Source organism: Podarcis gaigeae (assembly GCF_964106915.1).
Source record: "Podarcis gaigeae genome assembly, chromosome: 7".
Taxonomy (NCBI): Eukaryota; Metazoa; Chordata; class Lepidosauria; order Squamata; family Lacertidae; genus Podarcis; species Podarcis gaigeae.
Window position 1 is genome coordinate 86,831,509 of NC_139683.1, and position 17,365 is coordinate 86,848,873.

The 17,365-nt window shown below is 41.2% G+C and overlaps 1 protein-coding gene and 2 pseudogenes across 3 annotated transcripts in view; all 3 read right to left on the reverse strand.

Moving 5' to 3' along the window:
* The window catches only part of LOC310849389 (protocadherin beta-16 pseudogene), a 227,134-nt pseudogene that overhangs the window by 20,895 nt on the left and 188,874 nt on the right, over window positions 1-17,365 (reverse strand). The window lies entirely within an intron of this gene.
* On the reverse strand, window positions 2,773-5,347 carry LOC310848864 (protocadherin beta-16 pseudogene; annotated as a pseudogene). The gene has a single exon. The product of its transcript is annotated as a protocadherin beta-16 pseudogene (transcript).
* On the reverse strand, window positions 5,784-15,854 carry LOC310849421 (uncharacterized protein; the record flags this gene model as incomplete). Its single annotated transcript, XM_083749573.1, has 2 exons — window positions 5,784-8,375; window positions 13,374-15,854. Coding segments are annotated over 2 exons (5,073 nt in total), but the record flags the coding sequence as incomplete, so codon positions are not given.

The window sequence follows — 17,365 nt, forward strand, 5'->3', positions numbered from 1 at the left end:
ACTGCAGTCCTGCACCCCAGACATCAGTCTTGTTGCTTATGTAGTGTTGGACACAGTTCCCCTTTTGGGAGAATATAAATGCAAAACAGGTGATGAGCAGTTCTGCCTTATTTTTGTCATCGTTACCTGGAAGAGCCCCTTTTCTTCCTCACCAGCCTTAGCTCCTTCATAGCATTAGCTTTCCTGACAACTGCTCCTAGAATTCAGAGCTACTTGCCTGTGTTCATCCTTGGTTACCCGTCCTTCCATTTATTATACATGTCTTCCCTGCTCTTAATGAACTGTTCTGGTTACTGGTTTGTTTCTAGGTTGTTATTCTTCTAATCCATGGCCATTGCATTGCTGCCTTACAATATTGCAGAAATGAGCCTTCTCCACAGTGGCACTGACCCTCTGGAATACCCTCCTCCCCCCATGCCATTCAAATTGAATTATTTCTTTTTATTTTGTTTTTACCTTAAGCTGAGTATAAATTGTCTAAATAAATCCATAATGCTTTCCTCCAGTTTCTTTTGCTGTTGGTTTTGGTATAGTGTACTGTAAGTGCAGTCACGTTTAATCATATTTTTGCTGATTTATTGCAGCCCACTTTAAGATACCTTTCTAACTAGACAGTATGTAGACTGAGGACTAATCTACACAGGTCAATTATAACATCAAAAATTCGTTATAAAAATGTGACACCAGAGGGCATTGTAGAGCAGCAATCCATCATTAATGGGACATTGAGTTGAGAGCTATATTACGTTGTGTTGGGGTTTTTTGCGTTTTCTCAGATCAGTGTAGATCTATCCTGAGAGTGTTCCACAAGATGCTAGATGCTTTCCAGCATATGCCAAGTGAAGTTGAAAGCAGAGCATTGTTAGCACAATAGAAACCATCTGGAATACAGTTTTCCTTTCAGCTGTTAATGAGAACTTTTCTGCTAACACAACCAAAAGAAGGCTGCACCAAGAAAGGAGGGAGGCAGTTTATTTCTTGTTTCCTTCTCCAGTGGAGGCCAGCCTTATTTATCTAGCAGAGGGGTGGGGAACCTCAGACACAGGGACCTAATGCAGCCCTCCAAGCCCCTCTGTCTGACCACACCCCTCTCCCCAAGCCACACCCCTCCCTGGCCCAACTTTGTTACTCAAGTCCTTTTCCTTGACTGGAGTATGCCCGTGAATCCTGATCTTGACACTTGCTTACATGGGTTGAGGAATGTCTCAGTGTGTTTAGAAGCTAGACTACTTGAGGAAGGTAGAATTTACATTTATTGCTCCACCCACTTTTGCTTCTGGCCCTTCCCAACACTGCCATGTGGCCCTTGGAAGGTGGTCCAGAAGGAAATATGGTCCTTGGGCTGAAAAAGGCTCCCCTAAGGATTACTGTCTAAGCCTGAGAAAGTAAACGTTGTCGTGAAAGCCTCTAGTGAATATGTGTATGGCCCTGTGAAGCAATACTTCTTTCCGTTAAGTCCCCAGATGTCCAGATGAGCCCCAACAATGAAACAACCAATAAATGCTATCTTCAAGAAGCAAAGTAATATAGAAGGTGTAGAAACAGATAGCCGTTGGTCGTCTGCAATATTACCATCTATGTGGATTTAGTCCTGCAGTATTTCAATAAGAGCCCGGCCACTCCTGAAATACAGATGCAGAGCAAGGCTATTGCAAGGGAAAGGAAATTTTACCTTGAGAGATTCTCTGCTGCACACCTGGTTGCTTATTGAGTCAATAAACTGCCATTTGCTTTGGTGACTAATCTGGTGGGGGTGCTGTGCTCAAATGTCATTTTAGATAGAGAATAACAGGAAACTCACACATTGGTTGAAAGGATTGGCGGGACTAGCAAAATCAGAAAAATATAGGACAGCATATTTCTTCAAGAAAACTGCTGCAGAAAATATGTAGATAACATACCTGAATTTAAAAACACCTGTTAACATGTTGTGGGAACCATGGTCCTTTAGGCTGCAGTTGCGGGAGAGGAAGAAAGCCAAAATACTCCAAAAACTCCACGTGGCTCCTTTTTCCTCTCCCCCAAGCTGGTCATTAAAATAATGTTGTGGTCTTTCAAACTAATGCCTGTTTTTGCTTTCTCCTCGCTTCCCTCTCCTTTGTGTTTTGGGTACTGATTACATACAAGTCACTCTTGGTGCCTTTCAAGCTGAACAGCAGGTCAAAAAAGGTAAATAAATGCCCATAAGCATTTAAAGATATACACATCAACATCACCCATACGTTATTAATTTCTTCTATGAGAGAGTGACACACACGACCAACGATTATGATTCTGCATGAAGTCTGACTCTCAAGCCAGTTTTAGTGCAGAGACCCGCAGTGAAGGAGCTAACAGACAGGACCTCAAAAATGAATAAAGATGGAGATATAAATGGGCTTGGAGGAAAGGGGTTTGAGTAAATGACAGATGAAAGAAGAAAAGGAACAATGGAAAATTGAGACGAAGAATGAAAGGGACAGTGGGCTGTGGGGAACCACCTCACACTGAACTTGGAAACAGCAGGGCTCTCCTGTTAGCAAAGAACGCCACAGAACAGGGAAAGAAACTGAGACAACAAAGGGGCAGTACGACAGAGGTGCAGAAAGTAGATATGGAATAAGCAGTCCAGGTGAAAACTTAGCCTCTTTCAGTAGTCACAGTATAGGTAACCAATATAGAGCAGTATAAGGAGACAGAAACAAATATCAGATGTGACAGATTACCAAGCAACAAGAATTCCCAAAGTGATCATGACCTGTTTTGATATTTCTGATATACTGAGATTGATATTTAAAACCAACAAACAAACCAAAAGCTTATTCTCACCTCTTTCCCTGATTCTGTTTTCCCCACCTGGTCAGGAATATCTTGGGAAGCAGAAGGAGGGGTCTGGTTCACATTGAGGTTTGGGTCCCCCACAGAAAATACAGGAATGAGGGGCCTGAGGAACCTGAACTCGCTGCTCAAGGACCCCCCGGTTAAGCACACATCGTAGTGGTAACTCCTGGAAAGAGACCCGCTCTGAGAATCGCCACAGTTCTCTGGGATGTCGGGTCTGGCAGGTGGGAAGTGAGGAGGGGCAGCGATAAAACTTTCCCTGGGATCCCTCCTGCAGATCTTGATGGCAGCCAAGGAAACAATGCAGACGAGGAAGACAAAGGAGACGGCAGCCAGGCAGATCACCAGGTACAAGGTCAAGCTCCCATCTTCTTCCTGCTCCTCTTTACTGACCTCCACAGCCTTCATATAAGGATCCGAAAAGCCACCCATGGGAAGGACATGGAGCATGGCAGTGCTGCTCCGGGGAGGGAGCCCGTTGTCCCTGACCACGATCAGGAGTCTCTGCTTGCTGGTGTCTCGCTCGCTCAGGGCTCTCCTGGTTCTCACTTCCCCATTCTGGGCTCCTATGCTGAAAAGACCAGGGTCTGTGGCCTTCAGCAGCTCATAGGAAAGCCACGAGTTCTGGCCAGAATCTCCATCCACAGCCACCACCTTGGTGACCAGGTAGCCGGCCTCCACTGACTTGGGCACCAGCTCATTGCAGGGGGATGTGCTGTTCTGAAGAGGGTAGAGGAAGAAGGGAGCGTTGTCGTTTTCGTCTAGGATTACGACTCGGACAGTAACTTCTGAGCTGAGGGGAGGAGACCCTCCATCTGTAGCCCTCACCGTCACTTTGAATTCTTTGATCTGCTCGTAATCCAGGGATCGGAGGGCATACAGATTTCCGCTTTCTGAGTTGACCGAGATGTAAGAGGCCACAAGGCCATCAGTGACCTTCCCAGGCAAGAGGGAGTAGGTGACCTTGGCATTCTTCTCGGTGTCCAGATCAGCAGCATGGACTGAGCCAATGAGCAGTCCTGGAATATTGTTTTCCCGTATCTGCATTTCACATGAAGACGTTTCAAATACTGGAGGGTTGTCATTGACATCTGAGATCTGAACATTAATAACTCTTGTTGAAGTGAGCCTGGGGGAGCCTTGGTCAGTGGCTGTGATGGTGATATTATACTCTGAGACCTTCTCTCTGTCCAAGGGACTTTGGACTACAAGCTGGTAATAGTTATCCATGGTGCGTTTTAAGGCAAAGGGAAGGTTTGTCTCCACAGAGCACACAGTTCTGCCATTATCACCAGAGTCTTGGTCTGTTATAGTGAAGAGGGCCACCACTGTGTCCAGAGGAGAATCTTCTTGTATGCTGTCAGTAATGGATATGATGGACACTTCAGGGACATTGTCATTCACGTCTTCAACATCTACCAAGACCTTGCAGTGCCCTGAAAGGCCCCCTCCATCTGTTGCTCTAATTTTCATGTCATACCTAGTTTCTTTTTCATAATCAACTTGACCTAAAACAGTGATTTCCCCAGTGATTTCATTTAAGTGAAACAAATTGTTTATTTTTTCAGGCACTCGGTGAAATGAGTAGGTGATCTGTGCATTTGAACCAAAATCCAAATCTATAGCTTCCACCTTGGAGACCAGAGCGCCCTGTGGGCTGTTTTCTTTTAACCTAGCTTTATATTCAGGTTGAGTAAACTGAGGAAAGTTGTCATTATTGTCAAGAACTTGAATATTTATTTTAACTGTGCCTGTTCTCTGTGGCTCCCCTCCATCCACAGCCGTGAGAGTCAGTTCAAAGTGTGGCTCCTTCTCCCTGTCCAGCAGCTTCTCCAGGACAAGATCCACATGCTTGTTTCCATCCTCATCATTTTTAACATCAAGCCAGAAATGTTCATTGGGACTGAGTGTGTAGTTTTGGATGTTATTTCTCCCTAGGTCCTCATCTTGGGCAGATTCCATGGGGAATTGTGTATTTGTGGGAACATTCTCGGGAATTTCCAGATCAAATTCCTTCGTAGAGAATTTGGGAACATTGTCATTCACATCTTCTATCTTGACTACAATACTGTAGAGCTCTAATGGGTTTTCCAGCACAATTTGTGAGAGAAGCAAGCAAGGATCAGTCTGGTCACACAAAACTTCTCTATCTATTTTATCATTTATCAAAAGATCCCCAGAGTGAGTATCAAGACGGAAATATTGCTTAGTGTTCTTAGAAACCAGCTGGGCTCTGCGAGCTGACAGCTCCCCTGTTCCCAGTTTCAAATCCTCCAGCACATTAGCCACCAAAGACCCCCTTTTCTTTTCTTCAGGCACAGAATAGTGAAGTGAAATACTCAGTGCTCCAGGAAGACAAAGGAAAAGCAAAAAATACAGACCTTGTTCCTTTCTGTAGCCGTCTCCCATGGTTCAGGGATCTGCCTCTTCAATGTGTGTTCAAAATATGTACTTTCTGATAGTCATCCAATGATAATCTCTGCTGCTGTAAAAATAAATTTGGTGCTGCTTCTGGCTCTTATTTCTTAATCACTGGCTGTCTTCTTGTTGCAGAGGTTTCTTTAGAAAACAGAATTCTGAATTCCAAATGTTGTGTTTGTGCATACTGCCACCATGTGGATGTGTAATGAAAGAATCACTAGGACTATGTTTTTCATTCTATGTTTGTTAAAACTTGATGGTCTCACATTAGCACCATGCTGCTTTCCCTCAAATAATACTCGGAACTGTAGTTTAACTGTCACAGAGCTACAATTACCATTACCTGTAACAAAATCCATGACCTCTCTCCTATTGGAAATACTGTAGATTCAACAAACAGTTATTATGCCTCCAGATTATGGTGAATTACCTCTGCCTCCCAAAGAGATAATGTAATATGAGGATAATATTTAAGCAATAAATGACCATGACACAAATAACTCCCACCAGAGCTTTGCAATTTCCCCCCAAAATTATACACCTTAAAATTGAATATATGAAAACTCTGAAAGGAATATTCTCACCTGAATCATATGTTGACTTTCTGCTGGATGATATTCATCAAGAAAGTAGCAAATACAGTTTGAAATGAAACCATACAAAAGGGATTCAAATGGTACTCTCACCTGAACCCCATGTTGACTTTCACCTGCATGACTGGGGACTCCGTCAGAATCTTTGGAACTCCTTGGATTCAGCTGTGTGTTAGGAGGCTCCACAGAGAAAACAGGAAACAGGGGCCTGAGAAACCGGAACTCGCTGTTCAGAGACCCGCCAGCTAAGCACACCTCATAGTTGTAAGCCTGGGATAGAGATCCAGCACCAGAATCCACAGAGATCTCCTGGGAATCAGGTCCCACTGGGAAATTGGCTCCAGAGTTGTAAGTTCCTGTGAACTTTTCACGTTTCTGCAACTTGATTACAACAAACGCCACCACAGAAATGAGAAAGATGCTTGAGATGGCAGCCAAGCAGATGATCAGATACATAGTCAGGCTGGGGTCTTCCTCCTCCACGGTTTCCTCCTTTGGGAGAGCCACACTTTTCAGATAAGGGTCAGAGAAGCCGTCCACTAGAAGGATTCTGAGCGTGGCAGAGGTGGACTGGGGAGGATGGCCGTTGTCTCGGACCACCACAATCAGATTCTGCTTGAAGCTGTCTCGGTTGCTGACCGGCCGCAGGGTGGTCACTTCTCCATTCTGGGCCCCCACCGTGAACAGACCCGGCTCTGTGGCCTTCAGCAGCTGGTAGGAAAGCCAAGAGTTCTGGCCAGAATCCCTGTCAACAGCCACCACCTTGGTGACCAGGTAGCCAGTCTCTGCCCCTCGGGGAACCAGGTCATTTGAGGGGGAAGTGCCATTCTGGAGAGGGTAGAGGATGAAGGGGGCATTGTCATTTTCATCCATGACCTGAACGCGGATGGGAACTTCTGAGCTCAGTGGAGGGGAACCTGAATCCACAGCCCTCACCGTCACCTGGAAATCTTTTACTTCCTCATAATCCAGAGACCGGATGGCATACAGGTTCCCCGTTTCAGAGTTGATGGAGATGTAAGAGGATGTGGGGCCATCATTGACCTTCCCAGGCAAAAGCGAGTAGGTCACTTTGGCATTCTGCGCTGTGTCCAGATCAACAGCATGGACCGAATTGATCAGAAGACCAGGAATATTGTTTTCTCTTAACTGCATTTCATAGAATGGCTTTTCAAACGCTGGAGGGTTGTCATTGACATCTGAGATTTGAACATGAAGTATTCTTGTGGAAGTGAGTCTGGGAGAGCCTCTGTCTGTGGCCGTGATGGTGATGTTATACTCAGAGGCTTGTTCTCTGTCCAGTGGCTGTTGGGTCACCAGCTGGTAATAGTTGTTCTCTGTGGGTTTGAGCACAAATGGCAGATTGACTTCAGTGGTGCAGGCAGTTCTGCCACTGTCTCCAGAGTCCACGTCTGTGACACTGAAGAAGGCCACCACTGTGTCTGAGGGAGAGTCCTCAGCCAATGGGCTGTAGATAGATGTGATTATTATTTCTGGGGCGTTGTCATTCTCATCTTCAATATCCACAATGAATTTGCAGTAAGCAGAAAGACCTCCTCCATCCGTAGCTCTGATGTGCAGCTCATAATTTGTGTTTTCTTCATAATCAATTGTCCCTGTAAGAGTAATTTCACCAGTGTTTTTGTTTAAGTTGAATGATCTTAGCATATTTTCTGGCACTTCACTGAAGGAATAAGTTATAGTTGCATAGGAGCCAAAATCTTTGTCGCTTGCTTCAACTTTTGCAACCAGCGTATTCAGTGGGCTGTTTTCCATTATTTTTACCTTGTACACAGATTGTTCAAACTGAGGGAAATTATCATTAGTATCCAGAACATCAATGATTATTTGTGCTGTGCCAGTTCTTTTGGGGATTCCTCCATCAACAGCTGAAAGTATTATGGTAATCTGTGGGTTTACCTCACGATCTAACTGCTTCTCCAATACCAGTTCTATATATTTGCTTCCATCACTGTGCCTTTGGACATCTAGTCTAAAGTGATCATTAGGACTAAGTGTGTAATTTTGTACAGCATTTTCTCCTATATCTGAATCCTGTGCTCTCTCCAAAGGGAATCGAGTGTTCACTGGTACCTGTTCAGGTATATCAAAAATGAATTTCATTTTTGAGAATTTAGGTGTATTATCATTGACATCTTGTATTTGAACTTTGATTCTCTGCAGCTGTGATGGGTTTTCAAGCACAATTTCAGAGAGTAGAAGACAAGGATCATTCTGACCACACAGAGACTCTCGGTCTATTTTGTCCTTTAATATCAAATCCCCAGAATGTGGATCCAGCTGGAAATACTGCTTTGAGCTCTTAGAAACCAGCCGGGCTCTCCGAGCAGACAGCTCCTTTGCATCCACTCTCAAATCTTTTAGCACATTCGCTATTAGAGACCCACTTTTCTTTTCCTCCGGCACTGAATAGAGGATGGGTTCACACATTGCAATACGCATGCAGAAATAAAGAACCAAACTCAAAACTTGCCTTTTGTGCGTTTCCATTGTTCCAGCTTCACTTCCAGTCAGTTCAAATTAGAAGAAGTATCTGTCCAGAATTTCCTTTCATGAGTTACACACCTGCAAGGCCAATCCGTCCTTAGCTGTTTTGAAACAGATGCAGAGGTCTGTTCTTTGGATTGTAATGAGCATATGTCCTTTCTATTTAAGATTGCTTTGTCTAATGGCTGCAGCTGTTTGGGAGAGCACTTGCTCTCTGAATATGGTCTGTGTTGTGTAATAGCACCACCTTGTGTTGGAATTGTGATACAACTCCATTGATGTTACCACTTGCCAACCTACACAGATCTTTTAGGAAATCTAGAAATCCTTAGGTTTTCTAACGTGTAGTCTATTAACTTATATCATTATATAATTATGTATATTCTATATAATACACACACACACATTGTTGTTGTTTAGTCGTTTAGTCGTGTCCGACTCTTCGTGACCCCATGGACCAGAGCACGCCAGGCACTCCTGTCTTCCACTGCCTCCTGCAGTTTGGTCAGATATATGATATATGATATATATGATATATATATCACCCACATGAAGACTGCTGGGTCCGACTGACAGAGTGCCTTGCATTCAGTTTTCAAAATGTCCCACAATCTGGATACAAAGAATAAAGTATTCAAATACACTCTGATTGCTACAAAAGTGGTAAACTTAGACTTATCTCTCTTATACTGGCAGACAACTTATAACCTAATTAATGTGTTTTTCTCTTAGCTATGTGGATTAAACATCATCATATTTTCCAAAATAATATTTTATAAATTCTGAACTAATATAAGGTCGGTGGTGGGTGGGGAGAAGAGATAGAATTATGCTAACCAAGTGGATTTTTTTGTTCCCCTTCCATCTGAGCACCTGTCCTACATGCCAGTTTACAAACAAGTTTTGAAACTGTCCTTAATTTCAAAATCAGCTTCTCAAGTGATTCAGTATCTTATTAAAGGATGGGAGGTGGAATCAAAGACACTGCCAGCCTCATAGATCTAATTCTGTGGATATTTTTTTTATATAAAAAAAAATCTACTCAACTTATATAAATAGAATTAAACAAAAAAAAATCTATAATCAAATATAAACCACAATTGAAATATATGAAATCCAAATTAGACCACAGCATTCTTGCATAATATCCATAGCAGAGGTAGCAATATTAATACAATACATATTGATAACAAAAGGATGGGTGTGATCTTTCCACCAAAGAAATCTAGACGTAGTCATCACTCCTCAGGTCTCAAAACCAGATTTCCTTTTATTATTCAAATGGCTGGTAAAATATATATAATTAATGGTTCCAGAAAGCTAGAATCACGTTCACAGAAAGATGTTACAACAATAAATAGCCCCTTGAAGGTCAGACATGTCTCTTACGTATATTTGATTTATTTAATAGTGTTACAGAATTGGAGTTCAACTAAACTGGTTTTGGTGATTCTCTCCATCCCCATTATTTTATAGCTGTAAAAGGATTCTGCAGAAGATGATGACCTGGTAGGACAATCTTAAGCTTGCAGATTCCCTGGGAGGTTGGGTCTTTCAGTAACTAAAGAGATGGCCGATTACAAGTGATTTGTTACCTTAAGAAATAATGGTCAGAGTTCAATCTGGAAGGGGGCATGTCCTTCTTCCCCCTTGCCTGACTGGAAGCGATGTCATTAAAGTGTTTATAAAAGAGAATAATGTGTATTGACAACCTTGATCAGACTCACAGAGCAATGGAAATACTTTACTCATTCCCTCTATTGCACACCTCCTTTTTCAGTTGGTTGGTTGGTTGGTTGGTTTCTGCCTGCATAGCCAGTGCCTGCAGCAATAGCAATAGAACCGGGCAGAAAACAAACTCTCCTAACGAAGAACATCCAGCTCCTTCATATAAAAATCAGCAAAAGTCAATAAGTCAAGCATCACTGCACATATTTTTGCAGTGCATTAAGTGTGACTGCCAAGTCCACACTTGTAGAGTGTAGGAGAATCAGAGGAAAAAACTCTATACTTGAGGTGCAAGACATGGGCTATTTGAAGGGACTTTTGCAAGCAGCCCTGCACTGCTCTTCAAACCTATGAAAACTGAAGAGCAGTTTGTGTAAGGACTTTCAAACAGCCCCACAGTGTGCTTTGGAGTCCCAACAGCCCCCTGATGACACATGGTGACAGGTGATTGACAGATAGGTGGCCCCACCGTCAAATTTGGCCCTTCAAGGATGGGGCTATAGGGATTTGGCCTATAGAATACTATTGACTAACATTGATTTTGACTACTTTCCAAATTCATTTGTTGCAGTATCAATGTCTGGATACTCTTTTTGCCTATACAAGTCAATGCATGAATTCTCAAGTACTTAACCTACTGTGAAGAACTTGACAAAGACCTCTCCCCAAATTTGTCACTCTTTTCTGTCTATACAACTAATTAATTAACCAATTAGACAACTGCACACCCAGAAGACTAACATTTGAATGAACTGTCTTTTCCCCTTCTGTAACCAAAACTGTCAATTATTTATTAACCAAGATAAACTGTTCGGCTAAATTTAAAGTGAACAAATTGCAACTTTGAAAACTGCAGTTTACAATTACAAACTTGCAATCTTAAAAACAGGGGAAGGGAATCAACATAAAACACATTTCCTGGAAATTAAACTGAATATCATGAACATAAAGAGCATATAATTAATATAATGGGTAGAATATAATAATTAGAAGGAGAAATCAGGTGTGTACGGAAGACCTCAAAAGATTTTCTACAGCTTGATGTGCTGTCAGCATTGAAGACTCCTTTGGAATAAACCCAAAATTTCCACACAAAAATCCCTTCTGTCAACATTTTAACATGCATTTCCTTTATCTTTCCCTTTTCCTCCCCCCACCCCAAAACTTATTTCACCCTTTTTACTTTAACTTTAAAGATGACTAAAGTAAAGATTATTTCATTGAACATTAGAGTTGAACTCATTCAGAAGACATCTGAAATTTGCTAAACCACTAAATAAACAAAAAACTATGATAACCCCTTTGCTGTAAATTATATTAAAAGATGAAGACATATACGTCAATGCTTCAAAATCTGGATAATATTTTTTTTTCATCCCGTTATGCTGAAAAGTGGGTTGCAATCTTGAATTAAAACCATCCATTATTATTTTTTAAAAATGTATAATCAATGAAAGATCCAGCACAAATATTTGGCACTGGTTTAGTGAGGGGAAAGCCAATAATGATTGTGCATATCTATGTGTCAAATGAAAATCAAAAAGCATTCACAAAATTAATGCCATAATTGTTTCCAGCCTAGACAAAGAAATTATACTTGGTGGAGGCTTTATTTGAATCAAATTTTTAAAATTGGACAGGACAAAATATAAAATATCAGGAGTAATTCCAACCCTTTAAAAAAAATTACACAAGTTTTTCTGGTACAAACCTCATGGCAGTTTCAACCAAAGGAGAAAGATTACACATTTTATGAAATCACTCAATAATTTATTTATTTTTTACATCCCCGTGGTTAACTCAGAAAGTGAAGTAAGCAAATACAGGATGAAACATTTATTTTGTTGTTGTTGTTACAAGTATTTGAAAGTTTGGAAAATATATCACTGAAGGGCACCTAGACAATATATTAATGTTTAATTCAGATTTTGTTCTGACAATAAAACTGATAATTGAAGCATATTTTAATAATTCCCCAGAAGACTGTCCTGTAACAAATTGGGAGGTCTTCAAAGCAGTCACTACAAGAGAAATCAAACAAAAAGCTGCATATTTCAAAAAAGAAAAAAGACCATTAGAGATGTGGTGCAACAACATAAAAGGACAACCAATATTACAAAGACTTGATGCTACTAAAAACCCCCACTTAATTTAGTATAGTGTTCATCGGTTTGTAAGTTATCAACTTGGGTCAAGTAACTACTTAACATTATTTCCAAAATAAGGAAGCAATCCATACAGATAAAGCATTTGATAAAATGGAGTGATCTATTCTGGGAGCTGCACAAAATGTAAATGGACACTACTTTAATCTCCTGGATTATGATGTTTTCAAACCCTACTGCTTCAAAATAGACAAAGTACAATCAGAAACATTTAAATTAAATAGATGCACTAGATAGGAATGCCAATTATCGAGGTTACTATTTAATTATCTGTGGAACTTATGGCCAAAGCTGTTAGACTGGATCACATAAATAAAGGATTGACAATATTAACAAGCCACTTAAAAAGAAGTTTGTATGCAGATGACACTGTGCTAATTCTGAAAGATCCAGAAAAATAATTTGAGCCAGTTGTATAGTAACTTTAAAAACTATAGAAGACAGAATTGAAAATAAATATCAAATCCCTTGATCATCATGCCTTGAGTATTAATTTCCCCACACTTTTACAATGATCTCTCAAACACTGGAGAATTGTCTTGTTCTCTTAAGATGAGCATAAGTCATTACTATTGAACTAAACCATAAAACACCATCAGTGGTCATGCCCTCAGTGAGTATCGTTTTGTCCAAAGGACTGTGATTCACAAGTTCATAATAGTTATTGACAGTGACTATTAGGGAAGTGGGAGAAATTTATTTTCTTTCATATTCTAATATGAACCAACCTAAATCACAGTTGCCAAAAAAATTATGAAGCAAAACAGAGCTGCCCTTCAAAAGTCGTATTTCTCTGAATTCTCTAATGCAATTATCCAACCAATTTGTACAGAAATGGGCATATTAGAGTAAAGAATGAATAACGTGAAAATAACATACAAAAATACACTTTATTAGGGAAATTGCTTGCAAAAAAACAGTAAAATACGCAAAATGTATGCATATTAGGAGAAATGTCACTAAAATGCTGCTGAATTTTTGTGAGGTCTTAACTCTCTGCCCCAAAAAATCTTTGTGGAAGCCACTGATCATTTCCAGACTTCTAAGAATTCATTGCATTCAGGCTTAGAATGGTTGAGAACAAATAATAAATAAACTTTTCATATCTATATGAAAAGTATTAAAACACTTCTCTTACCTGGATATTATCTTTACACTCCTCTCCTTGACTGAGGAGCTCTTGAGAATTATTTGAATTCCTCAGATTCAGCTGTGTGTTGGGTTCCACAGAGAAAACAGGAAATAGGGGCCTGAGAAACCGGAACTCGCTGTTCAGAGACCCACCAGCTAAGCACACCTCATAGTTGTAAGCCTGGGATAGAGATCCAGCACCAGAATCCGCAGAGTTCTCCTGGGAATCAGGTCCCACCGGGAAATTGGCTGCAGAGTTGTAGGTTCCTATGAACTTTTCACGTTTCTGCAACTTGATGACAACAAACGCCACCACAGAAATGAGAAAGATGCTTGAGATGGCAGCCAAGCAGATGATCAGATACATAGTCAGGCTGGGGTCTTCCTCCGCCACTGTTTCCTCCTTTGGGAGAGCCACACTTTTCAGATAAGGGTCAGAGAAGCCGTCCACTAGCAGGATTCTGAGCGTGGCAGAGGTGGACTGGGGAGGATGGCCGTTGTCTTGGACCACCACAATCAGATTCTGCTTGAAGCTGTCTCGGGTGCTGACCGGCCTCAGGGTGGTCACTTCTCCATTCTGGGCCCCCACCGTGAACAGACTCGGCTCTGTGGCCTTCAGCAGCTGGTAGGAAAGCCAAGAGTTCTGGCCAAAATCCCTGTCCACAGCCACCACCTTGGTGACCAGGTAGCCAGTCTCTGCCCCTCGGGGAACCAGGTCATTTGAGGGGGAAGTGCCATTCTGGAGAGGGTAGAGGATGAAGGGGGCATTGTCATTTTCATCCACGACCTGAACACGGATGGGAACTTCTGAGCTCAGTGGAGGGGAACCTGAATCCACAGCCCTCACCGTCACATGGAAATCTTTTACTTCCTCATAATCCAGAGACCGGATGGCATACAGGTTCCCTGTTTCAGAGTTGATGGAGATGTAAGAGGATGTGGGGCCATCATTGACCTTCCCAGGCAAAAGCGAGTAGGTCACTTTGGCATTCTGCGCCGTGTCCAGATCAACAGCATGGACTGAATTGATCAGAAAACCTGGAATATTGTTTTCTCTTAACTGCATTTCATAGAATGGCTTTTCAAACACTGGAGGGTTGTCATTGACATCTGACACTTCAACATGAAGTATTCTTGTGGAAGTGAGTCTGGGAGAGCCTCTGTCTGTGGCTGTGATAGTAATGTTATATTCACTGACTTTTTCTCTGTCCAGTGGTTGTTGGGTTACCAGCTGGTAATAGTTGTTCTCCGTGGGTTTGAGCACAAATGGCAGGTTGACTTCAGTGGTGCAGGCAGTTCTGCCACTGTCCCCGGAGTCCACGTCTGTGACACTGAAAAGGGCCACCACTGTGTCTGGGGGAGAGTCCTCAGGTAAGGGACTGGTGATGGAAGTGATGGTAATCTCTGGAGCATTGTCATTCTCATCCTCAATCTCTACAATGACTTTACAGTAAGCAGAAAGTCCCCCTCCATCTGTGGCTCTGATTTTCATCTCATAATTTGTGTTTTCTTCATAATCAATTGTCCCTGAAACACTAAGTTCTCCATTAAGTGTGTTTAAAGTGAATGATCTTAATACCATTTGCCCCACCTGGCTGAAGGAATAAGTTATAGTTGCATAGGAACCATAATCTTTGTCGCTTGCTTCAACTTTTACAACCAGTGTATTCAGTGGGCTGTTTTCCATTAGTTTTACTTTGTACACAGATTGTTCAAATTGAGGCAAATTATCATTAGCATCCAGAACATCAATAATAATTTGTGCTGTGCCAGTTTGGGGGGGGATTCCTCCATCAACAGCTGACAGAATCAGGGCAATCTGTGGATTCACCTCACGGTCCAACGGTTTCTCCAACACCAATTCTGCATGTTTGCTACCATCACTGTGACTTTGCACATCAAGTCTAAAATGTTCATTAGGACTAAGGGTGTAGTTCTGAACTGTATTTTTTCCTTTGTCTGGGTCTTCTGCTCTCTCCAAAGGAAATCTGATATCCACAGGAGTCTGCTCAGGTATTTTAAAAATAAACTGATTTTTAAAGAATTTGGGGGAATTATCATTCACATCTTCTATTTCAACTTCAATTCTGTGTAGCTGCAATGGATTTTCCAGCACAATTTCAGAGATTAGAACACAAGGTTCATTCTGACCACACAGGGACTCCCGATCTATTTTATCCTTTACTGTCACATCTCCAGAATGAGGATCCAGCTGGAAATACTGCTTGGAGCTCTTAGAAACCAGCCGGGCTCTCCGAGCAGACAGCTCTTTTGAATCTACTCTCAAATCTTTTAGCACGTTTGCCACCAGAAATCCACTTTTCGTTTCCTCTGGCACTGAGTAGAGGAAGGACTCACACATTGCTACAAACATGCAAAGACATAATAAAGGAGACACAACTTGCCTGATGTTGAGATGTTCTTCCATTTTTCCAGCCTCACTTCCAGTCAGATATATGATACAAGGTGGTTCTTTCGACGTTGTGTGTTATGTGTCTGTTATATATCCCCAATACAATTATTCATTTCTTTTGCTATATTTTTAATGGATTGTGGCCTTTTGAAAGATTTGTCTGAAATGAAGATCTGTTTCCTTTCTCTTTGTATGCTTCCTTTGCATTTATGGCTCTGGGAGAGCAGTTACTCACTACTATATAATCTATGTTGTGTAAGAGCACCACCTTGTGTTTGAACTGCAATGTAGCTCCCAAAACATTACCACGTACCAACTCACATAGAAAGACCTCACGTAACAGCTTCTATTTTATGATTGTATTCTTAACCTTTAACTGATACATAAAAAGGCTGTAACCTCTCATTCTCAAGCCCCCCCATTCTCAAGCCCCCCCACTCTCCATCAAGATGTTTGTTGAGACACTGTGATGTCCCCAAACATTCACAAATTATTGAGAGGACTGTTGCTGGCATAAACTGTTCACAGCCACTGTGGCATCCATGAAGGAACAACAACAAAAATGATACAACTTTTTGTATCATACAACATTTCAGCTTCCAGCTCTGCTTCTTCTTCTTCTCTTCACACACAGATTGACTTGTTCTGAAGAGCCATCTGACAGACCCTGACTATGACTTGGGTGCCATTTTATCTCCAGCCAGTCATTTCAAATTTGGATGGAATTCTCCCCTCTCATTGTGATGAAATGTCATTGTATGTTCAAAGTGAATAGATTCTCAAGTCTGTTCGTTAGCTTTATAAGTTAGATAAGGTTGGTGAATGATGCTGTGCTTGCTTATTAAGATTTGTTCCAAATACTACATTGATTTCAAATCTTCATATAGAAGACAATACGTGGTATATTGAGTGAAATATATTATGTGACGGTATGATGGAATATTTGGGAGCTCCGTGTCCTTTAGTGCTCACTCTTGAGGCACACATTCCATTGAGGAATGGAAGATATTTAAACAAGAGTTTCAGATTTTATTGTCGGCTATGCAGTCAGATGAAAAACCAGATATACAGAAAATTGCTGTTTTTCTTAATGTGGTGGGCACTGTATAATTCCTTTGAGCTGTTTGCTAAAGAAACGGTTATAAGGCACCAAAGGAAAAGTACTGTCTTCCTAAAAGTAACATGACAACTGGAAATATAAATTTAGATCAAAATATTAGCAAGATGGAGAAACATTTGGAATGTTTCAGATTTCAGAGCAAAAAGGTTGACTTGCAGTTCTGGAAGGGATTCCTTAACAATGTGGCATATTTGCAGGGAGATGGTCTGACCTAAATCATGATATAGAAGCACAATCTGTAAAAGATTGTGAGGTATGCTTCAAATATCAGAATAAAGTAAAACAACCTATGGATTTTTTTAGCACCATGACCAAGAGTGATAATGGATTTGTTTGAATAGGAGGGGCATCAATATTTACTTGTTCTTGACCATTATTCACATTATCCAGAGATCAGAACAATCTGAATGCAAAACTTGTCATAAGCAAATTGAAAGTTGTTTTTACAAGACATGGTATTCCACCG